Source organism: Cydia fagiglandana, chromosome 24 (assembly GCF_963556715.1).
Source record: "Cydia fagiglandana chromosome 24, ilCydFagi1.1, whole genome shotgun sequence".
NCBI classification, from domain to species: Eukaryota; Metazoa; Arthropoda; class Insecta; order Lepidoptera; family Tortricidae; genus Cydia; species Cydia fagiglandana.
The window spans coordinates 9004543-9031104 of record NC_085955.1 but is presented as its reverse complement, the minus strand read 5'-3'; the positions used below and the strand labels follow the sequence as shown (position 1 = coordinate 9031104).

Genomic DNA, 26562 nt, shown 5'->3' with positions numbered 1-26562 from the left:
TGTAGTTAGTGTGATTATTTTACGCGACCGCATTATTGTAGCACTAAGTTATCATTTATTTATTATTTATAATTAACATTAGAAAAATGCAATTGTGGCTGGCCCGTAATATAACTTTGACAATTGACATATTAAAAAAAACGTCAGTCTGTTTAAGTCATAGTAAAAACCGCCCATCATTAGTATTGATTATTTCGCCAAACATTTTAAATTAAAACTTGGCAGTTAGTCATTCGTTCGCCAAGTCGATGAGAACCGATCATGAACCGATAATGCTATATGCATCAGTGCAGCACATCACTACAAGTGTCAGTTGTTTAAAAAAAAAACAATCTGTTATTTTGAATCGTGCGTTTTATGTGCGTTTGCTTTGCTATGATTGTGATTTGATTCTGATTTAATACGATTTTATGATAAATCAGTAAAAAAATGTTCGGAAAATCAAAGAAGACAGTTTCCGTGGCATATAAAGAAAAGCTTCTAGCGGAAATCGCTCACTATGAGAAACGCATAGAAGATGCGTTGAATAAGCGAAAGCAGAATTCCTTTGAAGATGAAAGGTACTCTTTTATTCAATTATTTTTAGGCCAGGCTCAAGGCTTTGTAGACAAAAGTAGGGTTAAAATATAGAAAACATTATTTATAGCCTGTGTGGAAAGAAAAGAGTCCTGGAATGTATCATTGGGCCCCATATATTCCATGATTCCACGACTCTTCTCTTTCCGAAAAGACTAATTGTTCTTTATGGTTCAAAATCGTTCAAACGTCGAACGTAATTTTGTGATTGTTGACTTTTTTAGCTTTATAGTTTATTTTTTTAGCATTAGAAATAAGGTAAACAATCTTGAGGTGTCTTTTTATTGAAAAACACCTTTTAAAAATAAGTCACGGCAAATATGTAACAATTATGAATCTAAGATGATCATTTATATTCTTCTGCTTTCATAAGTAATAGTTACTGATTTTTAAAAGCGTTATTCTATTAAAAGTCATGTCAAGATCGCTTACTTTCTTTCTAATGCTAAAATAACGAACTGTAAAAATGAACAGTATTACAAAAGTAAATCTTTTGGGTTTGTAATGCAATACACAAGATTAACGGATTCAGATGAATGAATAAGGTTCCAATTTCAATATTCTTTCAGCTTTGGAGAAGATGTGACCAACCCATACAAGTTCAAGCTCCAACCATCGCAGTATGAGCTGAGGCAGCACGAAGCCAGCTTGAGCGAGCGAGCCAGCATGACGCTGGAACTGGCCATGCTGACCATCATGCAGTCCGAGGTCAATATCATGGTCACACCGCCTGAAGTCAGGTATGTTGAGAGATGTGACAACCGGTACAAGTTCAAGATCCAACCGTCACAGTATGAGCTGAGGCAGCAGGAAGCCAGCTTAAGCGAGCTAGCCAGCATGACGCTGGAACTGGCCATGCTGACCATCATGCAGTCCAAGGTCAATATCATGGTCACACCGCCTGAAGTCAGGTACATAATATATCGTAATTTATATACGTATTTCCATACCTCAAAAGGAATACTACCCTTATAGGATCACTTGTGCGTCTGTGTGTCCGTCTGTCACAGGCTATTTTCTCGGAAACTACTGGACCAATTAAGTTGAAATTTTAAGTAAATTAGTAACCCAAAGATGGACATAGGGACATAAGGACAAAGATGACCCAAAGATAGATAGAGTGTACATTTCACATAGCATTCTGGTGTTACAGGAAACCTGTGCAAGAGGATGGCGTTTGGCATGAGGTGGCAGCCGAGTGCAAGATTGATCTTGTCTCCTTCACTATCACCTTCTACGCTCACAAGCCGGTCAGTGACGCTTCTATGTTTTAATACACAAAAAAACAGGCTAAAGTCCCCACAATATAAAAGTCTAATACTTACATATAGTAATTTAAATTGTATTTTTCTTATTTACTCATAATGCACGTTAATTATAAGATGTAATAATGTTTTGAAAAGAAGTTTGTTGCAGGTCCCATATTGGGATACCCTCCTCCAATTGAGGGGGGATTTAAATCTTCTCGAGGCAGAGGTGTAGGGTTGGAGCCGGTGTAGCTTTATTTGACGTTCATAAGCGCAATGTAATATGCCTACTTGAATAAACTATTTTTTATCTTTATCTTATCTTTATAAACTATAAATACAGTGGATTTCGGATATAACGACGATGAAGGGACCACCGAAATTTCGTCGTTATATCCGGAAGTCGTTATAGGCAAAGGTAAAAAGATAGAGACATATTGTATAGATTTAAATCCGAAACGTTAGTACCATCGTTCACACTGTTAACTGTGCATGCGTGGACCTTATGCCTTTTGTAATAAGGTCCACCGATGTACAGTTAGGAGTGTTGCTGTCTGTACGTTTCGAACGAGTGAATCTAAATAGTTAATATCTACCGATAAACAAAAGGACACCACATTTGCTAACCATCTGTCGATGTAAACAAAATATAAGAAAGTAAAGCTCTATTGTCCTTTGACGACCGACTCCAGTCGCAATATCTGCATGGGATTTCTAAGAACTTGTTACAAATGGTTCATTAAAAACCGTCGCTAAACCCGAATTCGGCGCTACATCCGAAGTTGCTATATCCACATGAATCTTGTACTAAAATATGCTTTAAATTCATGGGACTTGGATTTTATGTCGCTATAGCCGAATGGTCGCTACAACCAAGGTCGTAATAAATGAAATCCACTGTATTTTGTATTAATGTTCTCAGCACCGCAAATTCGCGCCGATCCGCTACAGGAACGTGGCAGTAACGCTGGTGAAGCCAGCTCATCAGAAAGAGCTAGCACAGAGTATTCTGCCCAAGCTGCAGCTTCCCAACCTCGCTCTGCAGGTTAGTATACTACCATACGGGGTGCTATCATGGGGCAGCGACCCGTCAGGAACGTGGCAGTAACGCTGGTGAAGCCAGCTCATCAGAAATTCATTTATTTCAAATTCAAATCCAAATAATTCATTTCGGAATAATTTATGTCCATAGTTGTTAGTATTTAAGTTACATGTCCGTCTTTGGGTCACTACTTTACATATGTGTACCTACCAAATTTCAACTTAATTGATCCAGTAGTTTCGGAGAAAATAGGCTGTGACAGACGCACGAGTGATCCTATAAGGGGTCCGTTTTTTCCTTTTGAGGTACGGAACTCTAAAAAACGAACTATTGTTCAAATTTCGATTTGATTTGTACTTTTAAAATGAACTAAAATGGGGCTTTGCACTAGAGATGCAACGGATAGTTGTTTGGCCGGATACCGGATACCGGATGTTCGGCCTGACCATCGGCCGAATAATCGGTATCCGGCCGCCGAATATTCGGCCATCGGAACTATACCTACATTTCGGTTTTTCAGGTGCGCAATTGCGCATTCTGGAGGTTTGACCTATTTCCTAGTGAACGTTCGCGCGGACTCATTTCCAGGTTGGAAATGACTGCGCGTGCAAGGCAGTGGAATGACTAAATTGTTTTAAAATAATAAACAGGTACGATTAAGACCGTGTCTGTTTTTTAAAACCAATTTGTTTACTCCGAAATCAAGCAATGTTAGTATCCGGTATCCGGCCGGATAGTAAAATAATGGCCGGATAGGCCAGATACCGGATAGTAACAGGATATCCGGTGCATCTCTACTTTGCACGCTCTCTTCTTCTTCTCTTCTCGATTCTCTTTTCGATGAATAAAATTGTATGTTTTGTTTGCAGGTATTACAGAGCTACGCGACGGCGTTCCGTTCCCGTCGCACCACACTGCTGGAGTTGGCCGAGAGATACGCCGACAAACTCAAAATGCAGGCGATGGTAACTATGCAGTCTCCAGAGACAGAATAAGTAATAGTAGACCTTTCGGAGTGCACACTGGCACTAACAATCTTAAAAACGGTCAAAATAGGGAATATTATTAGAGATGCAACGGATAGTTGTTTGGCCGGATTACCGGATATTCGGCCTGACCATTGGCCGAATATCCGGAATCCGGCCGCCGATTATTTGGCCAGCGGAACTATACCTACATTTCGGTTTTATACAGTTGCGCATTCTGCAGGTTTGACCTGTTTCGTAGTGAACGTTCGCGCGGACACATTTCTAGGTTCGAAATGAGTGCGCGTGCAAGTCAGTGGAATGTTTAAATTGTTTTAAAATAATAAACAAACTAAGTACGATTATGATCAAGACTGTTTCTTAAATCCAATTAGTTTACTCCGAAATCAAGCAATGTTACTAACCGGTATCCGGCCGGATTGGACGGATACCGTATAGAAACCTAATATCCGGTGCATCTCTAAATATTATGCAAAGCTCTGCGTAGGTGGCACCAATAGCACATACAGTAAACAAACCTTATTGACACATCATGCGTCACTAGGTCAATCACATGGCCTACCGTGAAACACGACAATCGAAAGTTCGGTTTCTGCCTCTCTATCACTCTTGCATCTGCATATTCGATCGATAGAGACTAGAGAGGCAGATAATTTCGATTTTCGCGTTTCGCGGTAGGCCACCTGTAAACAAACCGCCTCGGTGCATCAATGTCATGGTGAAAACGTGTCAAAAAACTGTTTAAGGCCTCGTATGTATAAGTTACTCTATGGTTTACTAAACAAATTAGTGCTGCACTCTGGCGGCAGAACATTGCAGTAATTCTATTTTGTTACAAAGCTTTTATTTAGTTTCACCTGACCATTGTCTGTCTATGTGTAATGTGTAATCAATTCTTGCAAGTTAAATTTGATCCACTGCCCGGTTTCCGATTGAGCTGAAATTTTGTATACATATGTAAGTCGGGTGACAATGCAATATTATGGTGTCATCGAGCTGATCTGATGATGGAGACTGGAGGTGGCCATAGGAACTCTGTGATAAAACAACGAAACCTAATTGTGTTTGCGGTTTTTAGAATTGTCTCGATGAGTATTAGTTGCCTGCGGAAAGAAAAGTACAGACGGCGATAAAAGCTTGTACCAAAAGTGAAATTCTTTTTTTTTTTTTTTTTTTTTTTATTATTATGCATGGGTTTACTCATGGCCACAGACTAGCCGAGGCGTAGACGTGGCCTACGATGGAGCGAGCTCGCCCAGAAGGTGCCTGTTCACTCTTGATTTGAAGGTTGCCGGGTTATAAGAGCACGGAAATATAGACGCCGGCAAGGAATTCCATTCCTTGGCAGTGCGCATAAGGAAAGTAGAAGCAAAGCGCTTAGTGCGAATTGGCGGAATATCTACCAAGTAAGGATGGAAACCGGCCGTGCGTCTAAAAGTCCGATGGTAGAATGGGGACGGTGGAATGAGCTCGTGTAGCTCTTGGGCACACTCCCCGAAGTGCAACCTGTAGAATACCGACAGGCTGGCGACTTTCCGCCGGTGGGCCAAAGTCTGAAGCTTAGCCGTTAGCTTCTTGTCGCCAATCATCCTCCTGGCTCTGCGCTCCACTGAGTCCAAAGCGGCGAGTTGGTATTTAGCTGAGCCATCCCACAGGTGGCTGCAATACTCCATACACGACCGGACTTGAGCTTTGTAAAGTGTTAGAAGCTGTCCAGGTGTGAAGTATCGCTTCACCTTATTTAGGACGCCCAGCTTTCTGGCCGCAGTTTGTGCTTTAGACTCAATGAAGCTGCCGAAGCCGAGGACTGAACTCAGCTCCATGCCGAGGAGTTCCAGGCTGTCGGCAATAGGTACAGATGCACCCCGGAAAGAAGGAATTCTTGTCATAATCACCAGTTTGTTAAGTATAAGTTAGTCAGTAACCTAGTATAGTCAGTAGTTTTAAGATCATATTGTATGCTCGAAATGGGCAACTGTTGATTCAATATCTCCTTATGTACACAGTTTAATTAAAATTAAATATCACAGTTTAAAGTAAAGTAAATTAATAAATAGTTTACAATACTTTACTTTACTTTAAAAACTTATTTTTCTTAAGTATTTCAGAAACCTGTTTACATACTAAAACTCCAAATACCTGTTCCACAGCCGGAAGGCGGGTACCGCGTTCGATTCCTGGACCTTCTCCAAGTGGATTGGACCTTAGAGAACCTGTGGTCCCCCATCGTCCCCTTCTGCCACCGTATGAAGTTTGAAGTGGAGTACATGCGTATGTATATGTATATTTGTATGTATATGCCTTATGGCAGGGGTCTCGAAACTTTTACCCGAGGGCCATATTGCGCCTATATATTATCATTCGATTCCTTACATTTTATCCAAAAAAACCGGGCAAGTGCGAGTCGGACTCGCGCACGAAGGGTTCCGTACCATAATGCAAAAAAAACAAACAAAAAAAAGCAAAAACAAAAACGGTCACCCATCCAAATACTGACCCCTCCCGACGTTGCTTAACTTTGGTCAAAAATCACGTTTGTTGTATGGGAGCCCCATTTAAATCTTTATTTTATTCTGTTTTTAGTATTTGTTGTTATAGCGGCAACAGAAATACATCATCTGTGAAAATTTCAACTGTCTAGCTATCACGGTTCGTGAGATACAGCCTGGTGACAGACGGACGGACGGACGGACAGCGAAGTCTTAGTAATAGGGTCCCGTTTTACCCTTTGGGTACGGAACCCTAAAAAAGATTGTATAGGGTGAATCAACTTTTTCTTGTCACTAGTTGCCATGGTTACGGTCTCCTGGGTCACTCCTAAAATACTAATTTTTTCGCATTTAAATGAACCAAACTTGAATTTGTTGGTAGTTATAAGGCCTTTCCATTATGGGACGCCTACTAAGTACGTTTGTAGAACATGGTACAGCAGTTCTTCTAACAAACTATGCTACTATTGTCTCCTGGCTGATGGGACAGAATGACAAGAAATAGTTAATCGACCCTAATAGCATTAGATTGTATTACATAAACGCAATATTTCACCGACAAAAACACAATTTTCTTGTTTTGTCCATACTTCAAGATGGACTCTCAGTGACCGTGACGTCAAATTCACTTATCGTTTTGTTAGGAGCGTTTCGCGAGTGAAGTACGACTGCCGGACTTTGACTATCATTTCTGCCTTTTGTACTGCTTTAATGCAAAGGGTCCCATATAGACATTTGATCCTAACGACAAACCTGATCGATTGATACCATAAATGAAAATTAGTCATCTAGCCTATTTAACATCTTGTCTGACAAAGTTATATTATTATCTCGTTTTTCATATTTTCTCGGCTTTCACCGGAGTACTGGTATGCACGGGCCTAGGCCAAGTGCATCTCAGGTAAGTGTAATATCTACTATTTCTTCTCAATCAACAGAGGGATGAGCGTTCCTGCCCGTCGTGTGAGTCTGCAAGTTTGCGGTAGGTGGTTCAGTGGTTGGCGCTATGGATAAGTTTAAGGTTGCATGGGTAGTTGATAGTGAGGTTGGTCTAATTGCAGCAGCAAGCGTTTCTTGGTCAGTTTGTAAGAATTTTCTTACTATTATTCAGAGCCCACTGTGTCCCACTGCTGGGCAAAGGCCTCTTCCTCCACTCGTCTCTATTTAGTGCAATATCTGGCCAGCCTCTCAAGAAGGAGTCCAAGTTATCCCGCCATCGCCGACGAGGCCTGCGGCTCCCCGGTTAGACTCGTGGGGCTCCCACTCTGTGGTTAACTTGGCCCACAGGTCGTTCGGCATTCGGCAGACATGGCCAGCCCAGTCCCATTTTAACTTAGCCGCTTTCCGAGCTACGTCTATTATTCGAGTCTTAGAGCGCAGCGTGGTGTTTCGGACTCGATCCCTTAATTTTACACCTAATATGCTGGCAAACAACAAACAAAGTAAATAACAAACAAAGACAAACACAAAGACAAACACAAACAAATAAACAAACAAAACAAACAAAGACAAAGTAAATAATAATAAACAAATTCTTATTCTTTACCTCCACAGCCAAAGACTACATCAGCGCCATCGGCAAGCTCTACAAGCAGTTCAAGGACCCCACATTAGAGACCTCTGAACGGACCTCCATACTGTCCAAGATCTGCGACATATGTCTACAAGCCGCCGGACCGGCCAGGGAGATGCAGGAGAGCTTCGAGTCAGACCCTGAAACCGCTGGTATGTATTATAGACCTCGATTGTGATAAACAAGCAATAAAGATAATCTATGTATATATACAGGGTAATTTTTGGACCGTTAGCCATATTGTGCGTGGTGATTAGGTAGGCCATACTGAACAACTTTTTCTAGGGGACCAACTCCGAAATCAAAAAATATATTTTTGGCCGTTTAATACATTTTGGTCGAGTGGATGTCGACGATTTCTATGGGAAGGCCAAATAATTTTTTTTGGGATTTCGGGGTTGGTCCCATAGAAAAACTTGTTCAGTATGACTTACCTAATCACTTCGCACAGTATGGCCAATGGTCCAAAATAACCCTGTATATATACATATATATAGTCCTCCATGTCGTGTCCGACAACGGCGACCTTTACAAATTCCTCTGATGAGCACGTATATGGCTCGCAAAACCGAACTTAGTTTTAAATGTCCGATCGCACTGTGCACAATAAAGCTGCTCCTTGTCGTTATAACCACAAATGGTTAACTGGTTATGTTGTTTACCAAATTACGAATATAAGATGTTTCACTTCGGTATTTGGTATTTCATTGTATGTTTTCTGTTTATATATATTGTAACCTTCACATATTCCTTACTTCAATATCTTGTATCAAATACTGTGCTTTGTTATTACAGCGTGTACTGTGTAAGGTATCATATATTCAGTTTCTATTTGTGAGTTCCTATAATTGGCTCTGTAATGCTATCTAAAAAGTCTAATGTATCATTTGTAGCTGTTAGAATTCCTTGTATAAATAAATAAATAAAATAAGTGTAAGCGTAGGACGGCTTAGGTCGAGACTTCCGTTGAAGGCGCTTTTGGTCCAAGTGTTTCTTCGAAAGTAGCTACACCTTCTATTACCTTATTGCGCCAGAGATTTTGTGCTTATTGGAGAGAGGTTATCGGAATGGCGCAATAAGGTAAAGATCTATCTAGTAAACCTTAACATCTAATGGACGTGTTTCTCTTTTTCGGTATCATTGAAATAAAACTAAAAACATTTTTTTCCCAGGCCGCCTTCACGAGCGTCGCACAACAATCGATCAAGAACCGGACGTGCCTAACGTGGAACAGTCGCCGAAAAAGCCTTCCGGCAAAGAGAATAAGCCCCAAAATCGCAAAACAGACATGGCGCCTCCTAAAACAATTCCTAAGAAAGCTAAGAAGAGTAAACCTACTAATACGGATGACAGTCGGAGAAGCGTTAAAAGAGCTATTGAGAGTGAGAATAGAAATGATGCTAAAAAATCAAGAAATGATGATGTTAATAATAGCAATAGTAAAGCTGGGTTAAAAGGTGGTAGCTCTATTCAAGAAAAAGCTGAAATAGGACATGTTAGTTCAAAAGTTCAAAAAAGAAATGACACACAACTCAATACACAGAAAGATGTTTTGGAAAATGGACAGAAAAAAAATTCGGGTAAAACGACGACGAAAATCGTGAAAGAAACTGCTAAAGATACAGTTGATCCTGTAAGTGATGCCGGGAAAAAGGGAGATGGCAAGATTATTAAGTCTAAATCTTCAAGTAACGCCGAAGTTCGTAGTAAAAATACCAACAACAAAGATGATGGATCTAAGAATAGCAGTGAGGCTAATTCAAAAGCTACCAAGAAAAGTGTTAGTAATAATGACAGAAATGTTAATTGTAAAGATACGAATACAGAAGGTAACGCTGGAGAATCTGAAAAACAAACTGAAAACACAGCAAAAATTCAAAATGATAAAGCTGTGAGCAAGAATATTGCTAAGCAAAAAGAGAAAGCTGTAACAGAGAAGGATAATGGAAATTCGAAGAAAGATACACAGAAATCTACAAACGTTAAACCTACTGTTAAAAATAAGAATAAGGAAAATAATACTGTAAATTCAACAAATTCCGAAACTACAACAAATACTAAGAACGACAATAAGAAAATGGGCAGTTCCAAAAAGGATGATGCCAATATTGGGAAAAATACTGTCAACTCTAAAGATAACAATAAGGAAAACAATACTGTAAAAACTACAAATTCAGAAACTATAACAAATACTAAGAACGACAATAAGAAAGTGGGCAGTTACAATAAGGATGATGCTAATATTGGGAATACAAACCGCGTAACGAATCAAACAGAAGATGTGAACTCAAAAGTGAAAAATCCTGTAAATCATGTTGGTATTTCTAAAAAGGCTACATATACTAAGGACGATAATACAGAAGAAAATATAACTAATAAGAAAAATGTTAATGATACGGAAACTGTTAGTAGAGTAAGCTCTAAATCAGCGGTACCGGGAAAAGATAAACCAGCACCAAGAAACTACAAAGCTATTGAAGAAAATGGAGTTTCTAAGAAGGTTACTAAAACCGCTGATAAAGATACAAAAGAGGGTGCCGTAGGTAAGACAGGATCAGACAAAACTACAACTAATGTCATCAAAAAATCTAAAGACAACACAACAAAGCCAAAAGATGTGAAAAGTGATGCCAATAACAAACTTGTTAGGAAAGGAAATAATGACAAAAATACAAAAGTATCTGGTGAAGTTTCTGATAACGGCAAAGTTGTTAAAGAAAAGCAGAGGGAAAGTGTTAAAATTACTACTAAAAGTGACACAGAAAAAGAAAAGGCTCAAGCGGGAGAGAAAAGAAAAGTTAACCCTAAAAGTACTGAACAGGAATCTGGTAATGATAATATAACAGTTGATAAAACATTAACAAAAACAGCAAAAAATGATCAACAAGTAGAGAAAAATGATAACGTTTTAGCTAAGAAAAGAAAAACTACAGAACAAGTAACAAAAAACACGAAAAATAACAATGAACAGCCTAAGAAAGCTACAGCCAATGCAGAAAAATCTAAAAACAATCCTAAAGAAACCGTTAATACAAGAATTTTAAAAGAAAAAGCAAATAACAATGAAAAATTACAAAAAGCTGTTGGAAATAACAAAATTACTCAAAACAATACAGATAAAACAAATATGCTTAATGTGACTATAACTAAATCAAAAATCATACCTATGTCAAAACTACCAGCAGAAAAACAGATAAAATTGGCAGATAAGTTGAAAACTAAGATACCAATGATGAAAAACAAAATGACGTTTTCCTCACTAAGTAACAAACTAGGAATGAATGCAGGGAAAAATAGTAACGGCGTGGAAAGACCGAAGATTCCACAGAAGAGTTTGCCGGTTTTCAAGAAACTGGCTAACAATCTGCCCACTAGATTTAGCCCAAGTAAGTTATACAATCTAGGCTAGAGGCTATAGTTCGTTTTTTTAGCATTAGAAATAAGGTAAACAATCTTTGTGTCTTTTTATTGAAAAACACATTTTAACCTCGTTACTTAATGTGCTCATTATCGCACTAGTGCGGTAAAGTAGCACCGTATGTATTGGAAAAGAAATTAATTTTACTAGTCAGGCAAATACAGATAGGCAACGTGGACTATATACTATAGTTCGTTTTTTTAGCATTAGAAAGAACTTGCAAGAAGGTAAGCGATCTTGACATGTCTTTTAATTGAAAAACGCTTTTAAAAAATCAAAAACTATTATGAAAGCAGAAGAATATAAGTGATCGTATTAGATTCATAAATGTTACATATTTGTCGTAACTTATTTTTAAAATGTGTTTTTCAATTAAAAGACATGTCAAGATTGTTTACCTTATTTCTAATGCTAAAAAAACGAACTATAGTTCAATCATATTCTAATATGTTTTTTCAGGAAAACTGCCAACCTTTAAGCCGTCATCCAAAGGGTTTGCGAACAAGTGAAGAAGAAGTCAGAGACGTTTTGACGTCATTAACAACGGCCGAAAGTGTAAATAAACCAATTGATATTTACAATACAATAATAGTACAGTCGCCATCAGATATATCGGAGCGGCCAAGGTGTTCACAATATCTGAACACGCACTCTAACGCCCTGACAATAGAGGCGTGTTCAGATATTTGTGAACACCTTGGCCGCTCCAATATATCTGATGGCGACTGTACTAGGTACAGAAGACTCACTCTCTAACAAAACGCGTCTGTTACGATCAGGACAGGTATGGCCGCTGGGTGGCGACAGCGCCACGCGCGGCTTATGGCTAGCCACCAAATTTGGTGCAAAGCTACATGTAGCAAAGCGACGAAATCGCGGAGTGAGTCACGCCTGGTATTATACTGTATTTAAAATAAATTATTTTACACCATGCATGAAATAAAGCACCAGATAATTATTAGAAAAACACAGATAGGAGTTATATTTAATAAATCGGATAGAAATATAAAAATTTGACCGTGACGTCACGATGTAATGTTTCATATAAATTCCATATTAGCAAATCGTGTTGACAATTCTAAAAAAGTAACTGATTTGACTAGTAGGAAAATATCGTATTCTGTACATTTATTTATATTAATGAATATTGTATTGAATTGTATCTTATTTGTTGTATTGTCGCTTTTCAATGATAATTATGAATTGATTTATTGACCATGTTTCAATAGGTAACTAACTTAGAGCATTTAATAACTGGAGTCGCCTTTAAGAGCTTACCCCTCTGCTGAGAACCTTGCACAATTGTGCAAACTTTTGTATGGACTGACATGGCTATTTGTACGTTACGTACAAATCATGTAGAAATAGCAATACCTACATTTGACGTCCCTTGCCCCGCAATAATCGGCACACTGTTTTGTACAGAAAATCACATCCATGACGTCTTCAGTTACTAAATGCTATAGCCTAGGAATCCTCTAGACCGAGTTTAGAGCAATTATTTCATGCAACCGATGATGCCAAAAATGCGGGGGTGCGCGGGACGAGGTGAGCGAAGTCCCGTGCCGTGATTGGTCCGTTCAAAGACACGGACGTCGCACAGACACTTTCGACTCGAACATGGAGTAAAATTACCGTATGCGTGGCAGAGGGGTTAGCGCGACGCTCAGTCTGGAGGATGTTTTGTCTGTGCTAAATGCTGTTATAACTATAAGGATTATTATAAGTTAGCAGTATGTTTGAGTTTTAAGTCATTTCGGACATTAAATAAAAAATACCGTTTTATACAAAATGTATTTTATTCTTAATATTATACAAAAAACGTAAAAAAGTCAATATGTGACGTTATCTATGAAAAGGGACCTTTTCGTAAATGGCGCTTACGCCATTATTAACGATGCTCCGATAGAAATACAATGCCGCGCGACGCTGTGCGGCGTAAGCGCCACAATAAGGTTCCTTTTCACACAAGAGCATAATTGTATCAATTTAATGTCAAAATGTAAAATTATTAATTGAAAATATAAAATAATTTGAAACTTATTCTAACATGGTCACAATCAAGAATATATTAGGAAAATATAATATTTGAAAGAAAATTAATTGAAACATAAAAAAAAACTAAACACATTATAATAAAAAAACAGCGCCACCAAAAATACATTAGTCATCTTAGCTTTCCTTTAGATCATACAGTCTGCAGCAGAAGTTGCTAAGCGGGCGAGGTGTTCAAAATGATCTTGACGCGACTTTATTGAGAGAATAAGAGCGTGTCAAGGTAATTTTGAACACCTCGCCCGCTTAGCAACTTCTGCTGCTGACTGTACCCAATAAAGGTAATAAAGATGTATTTCTCATAGGTACAATAAGATAATCAAATAACGAAAGAATAATAAAAACGCGTAAAAAAATAGTACCAAATTCGCGGTACTTTTTCACAGTCCCATACATATACTTCGTTTTTTATAGCATTAGAAAGAACTTGCAAGAAGGTAAGCGATCTTGACTAGTCTTTTAATTGAAAAACTCTTTATAAAAATCAAAAACTATTATTTATGAAAGCAGAAGAATATAAATGATCGTATTAGATTCATAATTGTTACATATTTGCCGTGAGATATTTTGAAAACGTGTTTTTCAATTAAAAGACACATCAAGATTGTTTACCTTTTTTCTAATGCTAAAAAATACGAACTATATATAGATTAAAAAGCAATCTTGAAAGGATAATTCTTGTGGGTGTCTCCCATTCTGTAATGAAAACGAAGAGGTAAGATCAGATAGGGTAAGAAGACCGCTGGGGCAAGACCAGCACTTCTAGGGCAACCTCATACTGTTTCTCTTGCCCCGACAAAAATAAACTGACCGTGGGGTCAGTGGTGGGGGGTGGGGTAGGGTGTGGACCCTACATGACCTTAACATTAACCTTTTGGACGCCAATGACCGATATATCCGCACCGCAGGTTCAACGCCAAAGACGGTTTAAGCAGTCACAGACCACAGAGCAGCATAGACCTACGTGCATATGCATAAAGTTCAATTTCAGTTTTCACACTTCGGTGACGTGGCGTCCGCGTGACAGCTTTTGTGTTTGACACGGCGTCGAAAAGGTTAATAAAGATAAATAAAATAATACTCAAAATTTTGACAAAAAAAATCTACTTCTATCGTAGAAGGTAGGATCCTATAGAAGTGGTATACGCGTGCCTCCGTGAGGGACAAAACACATACGCAATGCGACACTGACTGGTCGAATTTATTTGTTGCCCACCATAATAAAACAAAAAAAAAAGCCTTATTTCTTGCATAAATTTTTACAAATTAAGGTTGGAATGTTTTTTTTTTTTAATGATGACATTAGTTTACCTAAGTACTTACAATTTAATATAGAGGCATATGAATGTGAATCTAAGTTTTCTTTATTTTCTACATATATTAGTGTTCAAAAAAATTTTAATCTATAAAATATTATTTTAAATAACTATAGTTCGTTTCGTTTTTCGGTAAACAAACTTTATGCGTCTCTTAATTGAAAAACACATTCCAAAAATAAGTTACGGCAAATATGTAACGATTATGAATCTAATACGATCATTTATATTCTTCTGCTTTCATAAGTAACAGTTCTTGATTTTTAAAAAGCGTTTCTCAATCAAAAGACACGTCAAAATTGCTTACCTTCTTTCAAGTTCTTTCTAATGCGAAATAAAACGAACTATAGGTAGACACTTATTTTAGGTTTTCCTTTACTTTGATTTCCTATTATGCAAGAACCCCTCTGTGGGTTGCCCACCATAATACATACTAAATTTACGGTGGGGAACAAAAAAATGTGAGACTGTGATAAGGACAAACGATAATAGCGCTTTCGCTGCTGTTCCTACTGAAAGATGCATAAGGCTATCCTGCCCTCCTAACAATAAGTGCAATAACTCATATTAAATTATCATTAAATAATATACCTTGCTCTCATACAATATGTCACACAAAGATTTCAAAATTAGTTATAGCACTTATCGTTAGGAGGGCAGTATCCCGTTCGGTCATTTCTCCCCACCCCTCATGCCAGATCCAGTTATATACTAGATTCACATGACACATCAGTCATCTAATTAATCTAATTTACACTCGGGCACAGAATAAATAACAGTACAAGGTCGAGTGTGGAAATCTATGGTCGTGTCATTTGTCGCGCCTTGTCTTCGGCTGGTGGACGCACTTACCCCACGAAAGTGAATGTCCTCTTGTTCTTATTGAGGGCGTGTATGGCGGCCCGCTGCGGGGGCTCCAGCGGCACGCGGGGCGCCCGCAGGTTGTCCCGCAGGTGCGCGCCGGAGGACGCCTTCACCACCACGCCGTGCCCGCTGTCCATCTGGTATCTGAAGGGCATTTTCATTTAACTTGTACAAGTTAAGCGCGAATTAAGTCGTGTTTCAGTTACGTCTAACCGTTACATTCCTGATAAAATGTATGGGATAAACATTGACCGTCAGTTTTGTAACGATTGCTAACCGGCCGTTAAAGGTGTTCAATTATAGTTCGTTTTTTTTAGCATTAGAAAGAACTCCGCAGAAGGAAGCGTGCAGTTTTTATCAGGCTCGTTAATTGTTAATAATTATTGAATTATCTAATGTAGCATGGTCAATACATATGCTTTACTTCAAATTGTTACCGCTAAAAGTGCCAGATTTAGAACCACAAGCGAACTTCTGCGAAGTTCTTTCTAATGCTAAAAAAACGGACTATAAGTGAAAATGCCCTGAAGCAGAATGGTTACAGCTTGGCAAAAAAAAAAATAGAAATTAAAAAGAAGCAACACTGTAGTGTCCCTTTCGAACCAATTTATATAAAGCCCCCTCCAGACTATGCGCGTGAATCGCGGGCGAAGCCGCGATTCGCGCACGAGTGTGGAGGAGGCTTAAGAAAACGGGACGACACTAATACAGTGTTGCTACTTTTTAATTTCTACTCTTTTTTGCCAAGCTGCATGTGCCCATTATAGTCCGGTAGCAATAACTTTTGAAGTTATAAGATTATTAATGTTGCTTATTTTTTACATATAGTTTCCAGACCACATACTAAACCTAATAATAATAATTTGTGTCATCCTAGGTATTTGCTTAGGTAGAAATTTAGGTATTTCTTTTTTTAAACAGCATTCGGTAAAAACAATATTCGAGATGAAATTCTTTGTTTCCCTGTAAAAGCGAAGTGGCTTCCGACATACACACGCATTTTGTGTCATTTTCATCCACGGGTATAATGACTTTTAATAAATACCTAATAGTGAACCTAAAATGCCTAAAATAAAATTATAGTCGGTAAGTGAAGTGTTGTACTTCACAGGATATTATAATATGTTATTCAAACAAATGTGTGTCAAATTCATCCACCGCTTTTATTTTTAATATTTTTTTTTCTTATAAAAATCAAGTATCTGCCACAAAAAAAAAATCATGTTATTAAGTTTACGTCTACATTATTATAATGCCACAACGAGACAACATTCATAATTTGGGTCATTTTCAACCACGGTTTTTTACTATTTGGCAAAATAAAACTTTGCATGAACGGCGTACGCGGGGAAGGCTACCTACGCGGGTAGGGTGCTTGTTAGATGAACATTATGGCTTCTCTATCCGATGGGCCAACGCCGGCCACTCCAAGGAACGCAGCCATGCGGTAGAATGAGATAGCAATATCACTTGCTCCCTCTAACGCATAAATGCGTCCCTTGGAGTGGCCGGCATTGGCCCATCGTGTAGAGGAGCCATTACAGTGTATTTATTTCATTCGGAGGCATCTTTTCATAGGCTCCTCATACTGACCAACATTCGTGAAGTTCGCAATCAAAAGGTACCACTTTATCCTTGCCATAAGGACTCTCTGACAGGTTATTTGTATAAAGATACAATAAAGTTTCGTCTTTATGGTAAACGACAAAGTGGTCCCTACCTTTTGAATGAGAATGTCACATCAGCGACTTTTAAAAATAACTTTTATTCGATATTTAGAACACTTTTTAAGATTATTTTAAGACGCAATGTATTGCTAATTTTGTGATGTATAAAGCCTGGCAAGCAACGTCAATTATAATGATGATGATGTACATTGAATACAAGATTTCATAAATTATAAAAGTTATTGAAAAAAAAAGTATGTTCGTTTGAGGAGCAGAATATAATTGTTTTAATTATTTTGGTGATATTACGGGCTCCACCGGGTTGGTATAATTATGAGAAAAAATGTTGGCTTGCGATTATCGTTAGCCACGTCCCCCACAACATAGCATGAATTGAATGCAATGAAAATATTTGCACTTGCATGTGCAACTATAATATGTACCTAGTTGATACATAATGGCTGGCGCCACTGACGCGCACTGTGCAGGTCCTCAATATAATAGCGGAAAATATTGACATATTCTCATGTTCTTTGAATGAATTCACAATATCAGCATTGTACATATATATTATGTTATAGACGAAATGACATACTTTAGATTTTTGTTAATAGTTACACTATTGTCTTAGGTTTACCTGTAAAAATAGTTGTAAGTGTGGAAATAAAAATAAAAAATAAAATAAAATAAATAATATAAAGACTGATTTTATTAATTTTAGTAATATATATTATTACGATACCTTTTGGTTCAATTGGCGTAAAGGACAAAATGCTACGTTTCAGGAGACGCGAAAAACTGCATTTTTTTAAAATGTTTATAATATATTTTTGTGGTTTATCGAGCTATGTTTTTGATGTGTATTGAAAAAGTACTCAAAATGTTAGTCTCTTTAACCTGAATTAGCAATCATATCTATAAATTATATACGAAAGCAGTTAATTTCCTTTAAAATTGGTCAAAAACACTATGAATGTCCTTTACGCCCATGAAATTTTTGATAATTTAGTGAATCTTGTTTATTAGGGGGACGTAAGAGACGTTATCAGACTATTTTATTCCAAATTCGGGGTGTATTAGTTACCAGTCACGGTTCACATGTTAACTTTTCTCAGCATAATTTACTGTTACGAAGCTTAAAAATGTATCAAACGGTAGTTGATTATGCCAGGTATATCCCGATTAGAGTTATAATAGTATAGTATCTAAAATCCTAAGAACTTTGTTTATTAAAATTTTCATACATAGGAATTTTACATCTTAAAAATAATTACACAGTAACTATTAGTCAAACCCGTTCTTTATCGCTTCCGATGCAAAAGTGCCCATAATACTCACGGCATTACCCCGCTGGATGGCTATGGACAGCCTCTGCATCAGAAAAGATTCAGAGTGGGGATCCTCTCCCTTTTGCCTATGTCACGCACAAATTGTTTCGCGTCAGCACCCCAGCAGCCCGCAGTTTCCTCCGCAAAAGGGACGAAAATAAAGGGCAAGTAAAATAATATCAATATGTAGTATAATATGTCCTTTACGACCATATTGACCATACGAGATACGATATGAAAAATCATCAAGACAAATGAAGGGCTTAAAGGACGACAAAACACATGTAAGTCATTTACAACAATATTTATAGCGGTAACCTTTACGATAATATCCATATTTCTAATTTATAACTGGTAATTTACCATTGAGATAAGCTGTTTTTGCAAGCTCATAGTGCAAAAATTGGGTCGTAAAGGCAACTTTTTAAGAGATATCGAACGAAAGCGCTTGGAATTCTGAACAAAACTGTATATAACGACTACCGTAGGCTCAAAGGGCGTAAGGGACAAAATTGCGAAAATGCAGTTATACTCAGTATTTTTTTTTCTATCGAATAGTATTATTTAACGTCTCGATAACTTGAAAAAAATGTCCGCTAAGCACTATGAAAAATCAATGCTTGAACACAATTTTCCAACGCATTTGGCCGTATCTGCCAATTCAAAAAAAATTTGTGAGACATTTTGGCGTAACTCCCAACTTTGTGTACGATTTGCGTGGATGTCTTTTGCATCGGAAATTTTATTAAATAAATAATTATGTGGTAATTTTTTGTTCGTTACGCCTCTGCGCTTTTTGAGTGCTAAATGTACGTTACGCCCACAACTAATGGATGTTTACACGAGTGTTAGATAATTCAATGTATGAGATACGCCCCCATACTATGTATAATTTCGGGTTTATAATTGTTGTTTTTTTGTGTTTAAGTGGGATGAGCTAGTTATACTTTCCTTGTGAATTTTTTTATTAAGTAGGTACTTGCATTACCTGCTCATGTGCTCATTGCTTTATTTATAGGGTTACTAAATTTTGACAATTTAAACTGAACTAGTGGGTACTTTTTCATCAGATTTATGAAAATAATAAAACATGACTATATTCAAATGATAATTATGGCGTTTAATTAAGGTAAGACTGATAACTTTTAGTTTTGTTTGTGACTGGGTCATTGGTAATACCTATTGATTAAAACGTATCATTAATACTTTTTTGTTTAAACCCTAATTTACAGGATTACCCTTATGAAAGTTACTGTTTAGTTAAATTAACGTTTGCATTTAAATCCTGGCCTTTTTCTACTCTAATGTAATGTCATAAAAATGCGATCATATTCATTAAGTTTTACTGTATAGGCATATAAAATTTCTAAACTACTATTGTACCTAATAGTATTTTAGTATGTAAAAGTAAAATTTATAATCTAATTAACATCACAAACAAAAATAACGCATAATACTTTCTACTTCGAGCAACACCGGCTTCTGACACGTCGGAAGGGAGGGGCCCAAGCGATATCTCACCGTACAAATCTTTCTGCCATTTTTCGCGGGGGGAAGGTGCACACAGTCGCACTTCTCACACACTTACATACAAAATCCAATCAGAGGCCCTACCGCGAACCACGTTCGACGTGTTGCCTCTCTATGGCACTTGTAAATTCATACGTAAGTGTGACAGGGAGGCAACACGTCAAACGTGGTTCGCGGTAGGCCCTCTGTAATGACGACACTAATACATAGAAAATGACACACGTCAAAGACAAATCTTGCAAACCTCGTTCTCTTTTTGTGTACGGACGAGTGACTAGTGTCACAACACGCACACTAACACATTTTCGTTGAAGTATGTCATTGTATTCTGAGAGATGAGAAGTCGGATTTGTCGCTCGACCGATCCGCAATTTGTACTGAGCGAGCAAAATCGATAAATCCAACAACTACTTGAGACTAAAATATAATAATTGTATTTAAATGTAATTAAACGTATGATATGTAAAAAAAATATTACATGTGAAATGTAACACTTTCTTTTTGTTAATTTGATGTCCCCGACCTCTTTTTATAGCAAAAAACCGAGCAAACAGGCATTTTTGTGCAGCAGTGTTCACGCGCGCGTCTGGACTCGGTCTAGTGAAAAATCCAAGTGCAACTAGTTTTACTACCCGCGCTAGATTAGATTGACGCGCTAATCTTGTACCTCGGCAGAGGGGAAATAGTGCGAATGCCGCCTCCCTTCCGTGTTGCTCGAAGACTTTCTATAGTTAAATTAATTTGTTAGAAATTGTTGTATATCAATATATACATCAATGGTAGGACAGCAGTGATTCTATTGAAGTAATATACATAAACAAATAAATAGAACATTGTTTTAGTGGCTAAGAAAACGACCTTTTCCACGTTTAAGTATTCAAAATAACAAAAATGTGGAAAAACTTAACAGTGAATACTACATCTCTATATTTTTTCGGAACAAAAATGTAAATTATAGTAAGTATTTAGAAGTATAGTGTTCCCTAAATGCAAGTAGTAGCAATATTGGCAATATTGCAACGAAATTATTGGATTTACGCCAAATGGTACCAAAACAGTTTTTCTAATAAGATAAACAATAAAGAAGAAACGTAAGGGACGCCTTTCTTAAAAACAGTCGTGTTTTTTGGCGTAACGGACATGCTATTTTCGTTAATAAGCATTGTATTGTAAGTTCAAGAAATCAGTTTAAAAGACCTCAAAAAGTTAGGAATAAGCCACATACAGGCATCAGTTAATTCAAACAAACAAAAGTGTCTGATTTTTTTCTCAAAACAAAACTGATTTTTGGCTCTCCTGGAAAATCGCGTTTTGTCAGTTGAGGCTACGGTAGTGCATATAACTTATTTTCGCCAAAATGTCCTTTACGCCAATTGAACCCAAAGGTATTATCCAAGAAGCTTGAACTATCAAAATTGTTGGTAATTATTATTTAAGGTAAATGTATTCAAAACATAAGAATAAACAGGCTTTAAATAACCTCAATACGTGTAATTAATAATATCCATTGTAAAAAAATGCTAAGAACAAAAAAATACATTAAAAAAATAATGTGCATAATTTACGTTAAGTATGGAAAGACTGATTTGTACTATTTATAATGAAAAAGAAAAATGTTTATATTAAAATTTATTAGTCCATATAATTAAGATATATTGAAGTTAGACTTGATTAGATAATTAGATATAGAAATCAAAATATTAATAACATTAATATAAATTAAGTTAAAGAAGTAATATTTTTATCAAAGAAAGAAAGTTACCTCAAGTCACGGCATTAATAAGCAAATTTTACTCAAGTGGTACCTTTTTCCTGTCATTGTCACAAGTATATGATGCGTAACCGTGAACACTAAAGTTTGTAAATTGCGAACTCTTTCTCTTTTACTCCAATTAGACGTAATAAAAGTGACAGAGAAAGATGTCCGCAATTTGCGAATTGCGATGTTCGCTGTAGGCCCTCAGGATGGATATGCCGCATATTTGTTAATCAACATTACGTAACGAATGTCAAAGAGGAATTTCACATTCTCAATGTGTATAGATATAAACAGACCTTAATTCTCTTTCTTACTTACACACTTACAGTTATTTTGCTAAATGGTGACATAATGTACAATATCTATAAGTTCTCTTTGTAGTAGTATAACTTTGCATAAGTTGCGTTAATTTGGCGCGCAGGCGAAGTAAACATGCGTTGCGTACGCAACGTGTGGTTTTTAGAGAGAGGCCCTTACCCGCCGTCACGCCAAGGTCGCGCCGCGCCCGCCGCGCCCGCTCCCCGTGCACGGCCCGCGTTGCCCGTTAAGAGCCACCCGCTAACGTCGTATGAACGCGAACATTATTTTTGTATTATTTGTTTATGCAGTGGATGAAACTGACACAACTTCATATTTCTTATTTATCCCGCCTTTTATATTAATAAGGTGTGAACTCTAGTAACCTTAATATTCTTTTGTTATGGTAATAGCCTGTTAGAACAAAATTATCAAAAATCTTATGAAGCTGTGCCTCAATAAGACACAAAAACATGTAATGTACATATTGATACGATTAAATGCGACTTCAGCAATTTATTTTAACTTTAATTATTTTTTGAGTCATTTTGAATAGTATGACATAGTATCCGATTGCAATGGACGTAATTGACACAAACTATGTTTTCACATTAAAAAAACTATCCTAAATGCGACACAGTTACATGTTTTCTCTCGAATATTCTTTTCTCCAAAATAATTCAAAATAAAAATAATTACCACAAATTATTAAATAACTTAAAAAGCAAATAATATCTGTGACACAAAACAAAATGTAAGATTAACACCTTAAAACAGCATTCGTAAGCGAAAAAAAAATTGACTTTAATATTACTTTAAGTTGGGCTCAAAATATAGCCAGCGCTGCAGGACTATTAACGTGCACACTAATAGCGGCGCGCCACTGCTATAGTTCGTTTTTTTAGCATTAGAAAGAACTTGCAAGAAGGTAAGCGATCTTGACATGTCTTTTAATTGAAAAACGCTTTTAAAAAATCATAAACGATTACTTATGAAAGCAGAGGAATATAAATGATCGTATTAGATTCATAATTGTTACATATTTGCCGTAACTTATTTTATTTTTTATTTATTTATTTTATTAGTTTTAGTTTCAATTTATATAGTCTATACTTAATTTTAATAATAGTTTGTATAAGTTTTTTTATTGAATAAATTTTAATCTATTGAACTTCAACAAGTTAATACATGAATATGGTGAGACTTTTTTTTTAAATGTGTTTTTCAATTAAAAGACACATCAAAATTGTTTACTTTATTTCTAATGCTAAAAAAACGAAGTATAAATAATCGTGATTATTTAAATTTAGGAAGAGGAAGGCCGAGGATAAGCTACATAACACAAATAAAAAAAAAGTTAGCTGTAATGTCGTATAAGGTATGTATAAGGAAATCAAGCTACGCTACGGAGCGCCTGGCCGCGTAGCCAATCGCTTACGCTCCGTAGCGATCGAATCGCAACTGTCACTGTCGCGCTAATACAGAAGCGTGATAGAGAGACATAATGCTTTTCGTTGTCGAAGCGATAGCGATTGTAACCTTGGCTAGGCCGGCTGGATAGAGTCAAATGGAGAGAGCCACACCGACAAGAGTAACTCTTTTTACGACGACGATTTAAATTTATGTATGTATTTACTTTATTGTACATAGAAATATAAACACGAGAAACACAGTTACAAAGTGAATTAAATTTAACGACAGGTATTTAAAAAAAGGAGGCCGCTACGGAGTGTATTTTGTATTTGACATGGTACAAATCATGTGGAAATAGCAATACATTTGACGTGCCCTTCTCCGCAAAAATCGGCAGACTGATGGGCTATAACCGCGAAAATCGAAGTTCGCATATTGCGGGCATTTTTCTCTGTCACTCCAATTACGCCTGCATTGGAGTAAAAGAGAAAGAGAATTTACGAATTTCGGTTTTTGCGGTAGCCCCTCTGTTTCGTAAAGAAAATGACAGCGACGACATCTTCAGTTACTAAATGCTCTAAGCACTCGAATGTCATAACTTACTTGAGTGGGGGCATAACTAGAGTCAGACCAAGAATAGTCTGCAGCGGATTTGATAGCCCACGCAGTGCAAGTGTTATTTTAAACGTCAACTATGAAATTATGACGTATAAATGACACTTGCACTGCGTGGGCTATGAAATCGATTGCAGACTTTTTTTGGTCCGACTCTATACTTCGTTTTTTTAGCATTAGAAATTAGGTAAACAATCTTGATGTGTATTTTAATTAAAAAACACGTTTGAAAATTAGTTACGGCAAATATGTAACAATTATGAATCTAATACGATCATTTATATTCTTCTGCTTTCTGTAATAGTTATTGATTTTTAAAAAGTGTTTTTCAATTTAAAAGACATGCCAAGATCGCTTACCTTCTTTCAAGTTCTTTCTAATGCTAAAACAACGAACTATAGAGTCAGACAAAGAACAGTCTGCATTGGATTTGATAGCCCACGCATTGCAAGTGTTATTTTAAACGTCAAACTTCTATGAAATTATGACGTATATAAATGACACTTGCACTGGGTGGGCTATGAAATCCACTGCAGATTTTTTTGGTCTGACTCTACAGGCTGTGTCTGACCATGGGGCTTTAAATCCAGGGCTCGATTCTACTCGCTAAACTGAGCTACATTTATTATGGCACCAACCCCGAAATCCCGAAAAAAATTTTCACCGTTTCATACATTTTGGCTGATCAGATGTCGACGTTTTCTATGGAAAGGCCAAAAATGTATCCTCGATTTTAGGGTTGATCCCATAGTAAAAGTAGCTCAGTTTAGCGAGTAAAATCAAGCCCTGGATTTAAAGCCCGATGGTCAGACACAGACTGTATATGATTTTTACCTGATCAGCAGCTGTGCGGGACTGATCCCCAGGCCGGCAGCCATGACCTGGACCAGCGGGTCATCTATAGCGGCCGCCTGCGAGCCCTTCATGTCCGCCGGGGTCCCCTTGGACCCCAGCACGCCGAAGCAGCTTAGGCGCACGTCACGCGCCTCGCAGAACTCGGAGAGGCGCTGCTGACTCAGATACGGATGGCATTCCACCTGGCATATAATATAAATATTAGAGATGCATCGGATATCCGGTATCCGGCCTATCCAGCCATTATTTTACTATCCGGCCGGATACCGGATAGTGACCTACTATCCCGCCGGATTCCGGATAGTAACATTGCTTGATTTCGGAATAAACAAATTGGATTTAAGAAACAGACACGATCATAATCGTACTTGTATATAATTTTAAAACAATTTAATAATTCCACTGACTTGCACGCGCACTCATTTCGAACCTAGAAATGAGTCCACGGGAACGTTCACTAGGAAACAGGTCAAACCTGCAGAATGTGCCCCTGAAAAACCGAAATATAGGTATAGTTACGCTGGCCGAATATCCGGCGGCCGGATACCGGATATTCGGCTGATGGTCAGGCCAAATATCCGGTAGCCATCGCCGGCCACTCCAAGGGAATTTATGCGTTAGAGGGAGCAAGTGATATTGCTATCTCATTCTACCGCATGGCTGCGTCCCTTAGAGTGGCCGGCGTTGGCCCATCGTGTAGAGGAGCCATCAGGCGGATGCCACGTCACCGAAGTGTCAAAACTGAAATTGAATTTTATGCATATGCACGTAGATCGTCTATGTTGCTCTGTGGTCTGTGACCGATTAATCAGTCTTTGGCGTTGAACCTGCGGTGCGGATATATCGGACATTGGCGTCCAAAAGCACAGAATAAATAATAGTACTAGGTACAGAAGATTCACTCTAACAAAACGCGTCTAGTTACGATCAGCACAGATATGACCGCTTGGCGCAAGCGCCACGCGCGGCTTATGTCTAGCCACCAAAATTGGTGTGGAACCGATGTACTTGTAGCTACCAGTTGCAAAGCGACGAAATGGCGGAGTGAGCCACGCCTGCAACTGGTGAATTCTCCTGGAGAGGATAGTTAAAATAATTATTAGTTACCTGGTTGACCACTAAACGCTGGTGGCCTAGCGGTAAGAGCGTGCGACTTGCAATTCGGAGGTCGCGGGTTCAAACTCCGGCTCGTACCAATGAGTTTTTCGGAACTTATGTACGAAATATCATTTGATATTTACTAGTCGCTTTTCGGTGAAGGAAAACATCGTGAGGAAACCGGACTAATCCCAATAAGGCCTAATTTCCCCTCTGGGTTGGAAGGTCAGATGGCAGTCGCTTTCGTAAAAACTAGTGCCTACGTCAAATCACGGGATTAGTTGTCAAGCGGACCCCAGGCTCCTATGTGAGCCGTGGCAAAAAGCCGGGATAACGCGAGGAAGAAGAAGAAGTTACGGGCATTTCTCAGGAGGGCCGTTTTTACGTGTCCGGGGTAGCAATGTACAAATTGCAGAACATTCCCAAAAAGCGGA

The 26562-nt window shown here is 37.7% G+C and overlaps 2 protein-coding genes across 2 annotated transcripts in view; one reads left to right on the top strand and one right to left on the bottom strand.

Annotated features, from left to right (window-relative positions):
• Window positions 1-429: 429 nt before the first annotated feature.
• On the top strand, window positions 430-11904 carry LOC134676225 (uncharacterized protein MAL13P1.304-like). The gene is made up of 9 exons (XM_063534547.1): window positions 430-560; window positions 1146-1316; window positions 1730-1826; window positions 2746-2868; window positions 3735-3830; window positions 6002-6122; window positions 7895-8065; window positions 9086-11299; window positions 11791-11904. Exons 1-9 carry the CDS (start codon window positions 430-432, stop codon window positions 11838-11840), a joined length of 3174 nt encoding a protein of 1057 aa, XP_063390617.1. The 3' UTR covers window positions 11841-11904.
• Window positions 11905-14029: 2125 nt separating this feature from the next.
• LOC134676349 (uncharacterized) overlaps window positions 14030-26562 on the bottom strand; it is a 46273-nt gene continuing 33740 nt past the window's right edge. Inside the window, exons 11-13 of the mRNA XM_063534707.1 lie at window positions 25010-25212; window positions 15555-15710; window positions 14030-14082 (exon numbers count right to left, since the gene is read on the bottom strand). Coding sequence (XP_063390777.1) covers window positions 14037-14082; window positions 15555-15710; window positions 25010-25212 — 405 coding nt within the window. The 3' untranslated portion in view covers window positions 14030-14036. The remainder of the gene's footprint in view (window positions 14083-15554; window positions 15711-25009; window positions 25213-26562) is intronic.

What these genes read in the sequence shown, in the direction of transcription:
- LOC134676225 (XM_063534547.1), top strand. Translation starts at nt 430, where the DNA reads ATGTTCGGAAAATCAAAGAAGACAGTTTCCGTGGCATATAAAGAAAAG. An exon ending in CCTTCTACGCTCACAAGCCG is followed by an intron (nt 1,827 to 2,745) that starts GTCAGTGACGCT and finishes TAATGTTCTCAG; the next exon opens with CACCGCAAATTCGCGCCGAT. An exon ending in AACTCAAAATGCAGGCGATG is followed by an intron (nt 3,831 to 6,001) that starts GTAACTATGCAG and finishes CCTGTTCCACAG; the next exon opens with CCGGAAGGCGGGTACCGCGT.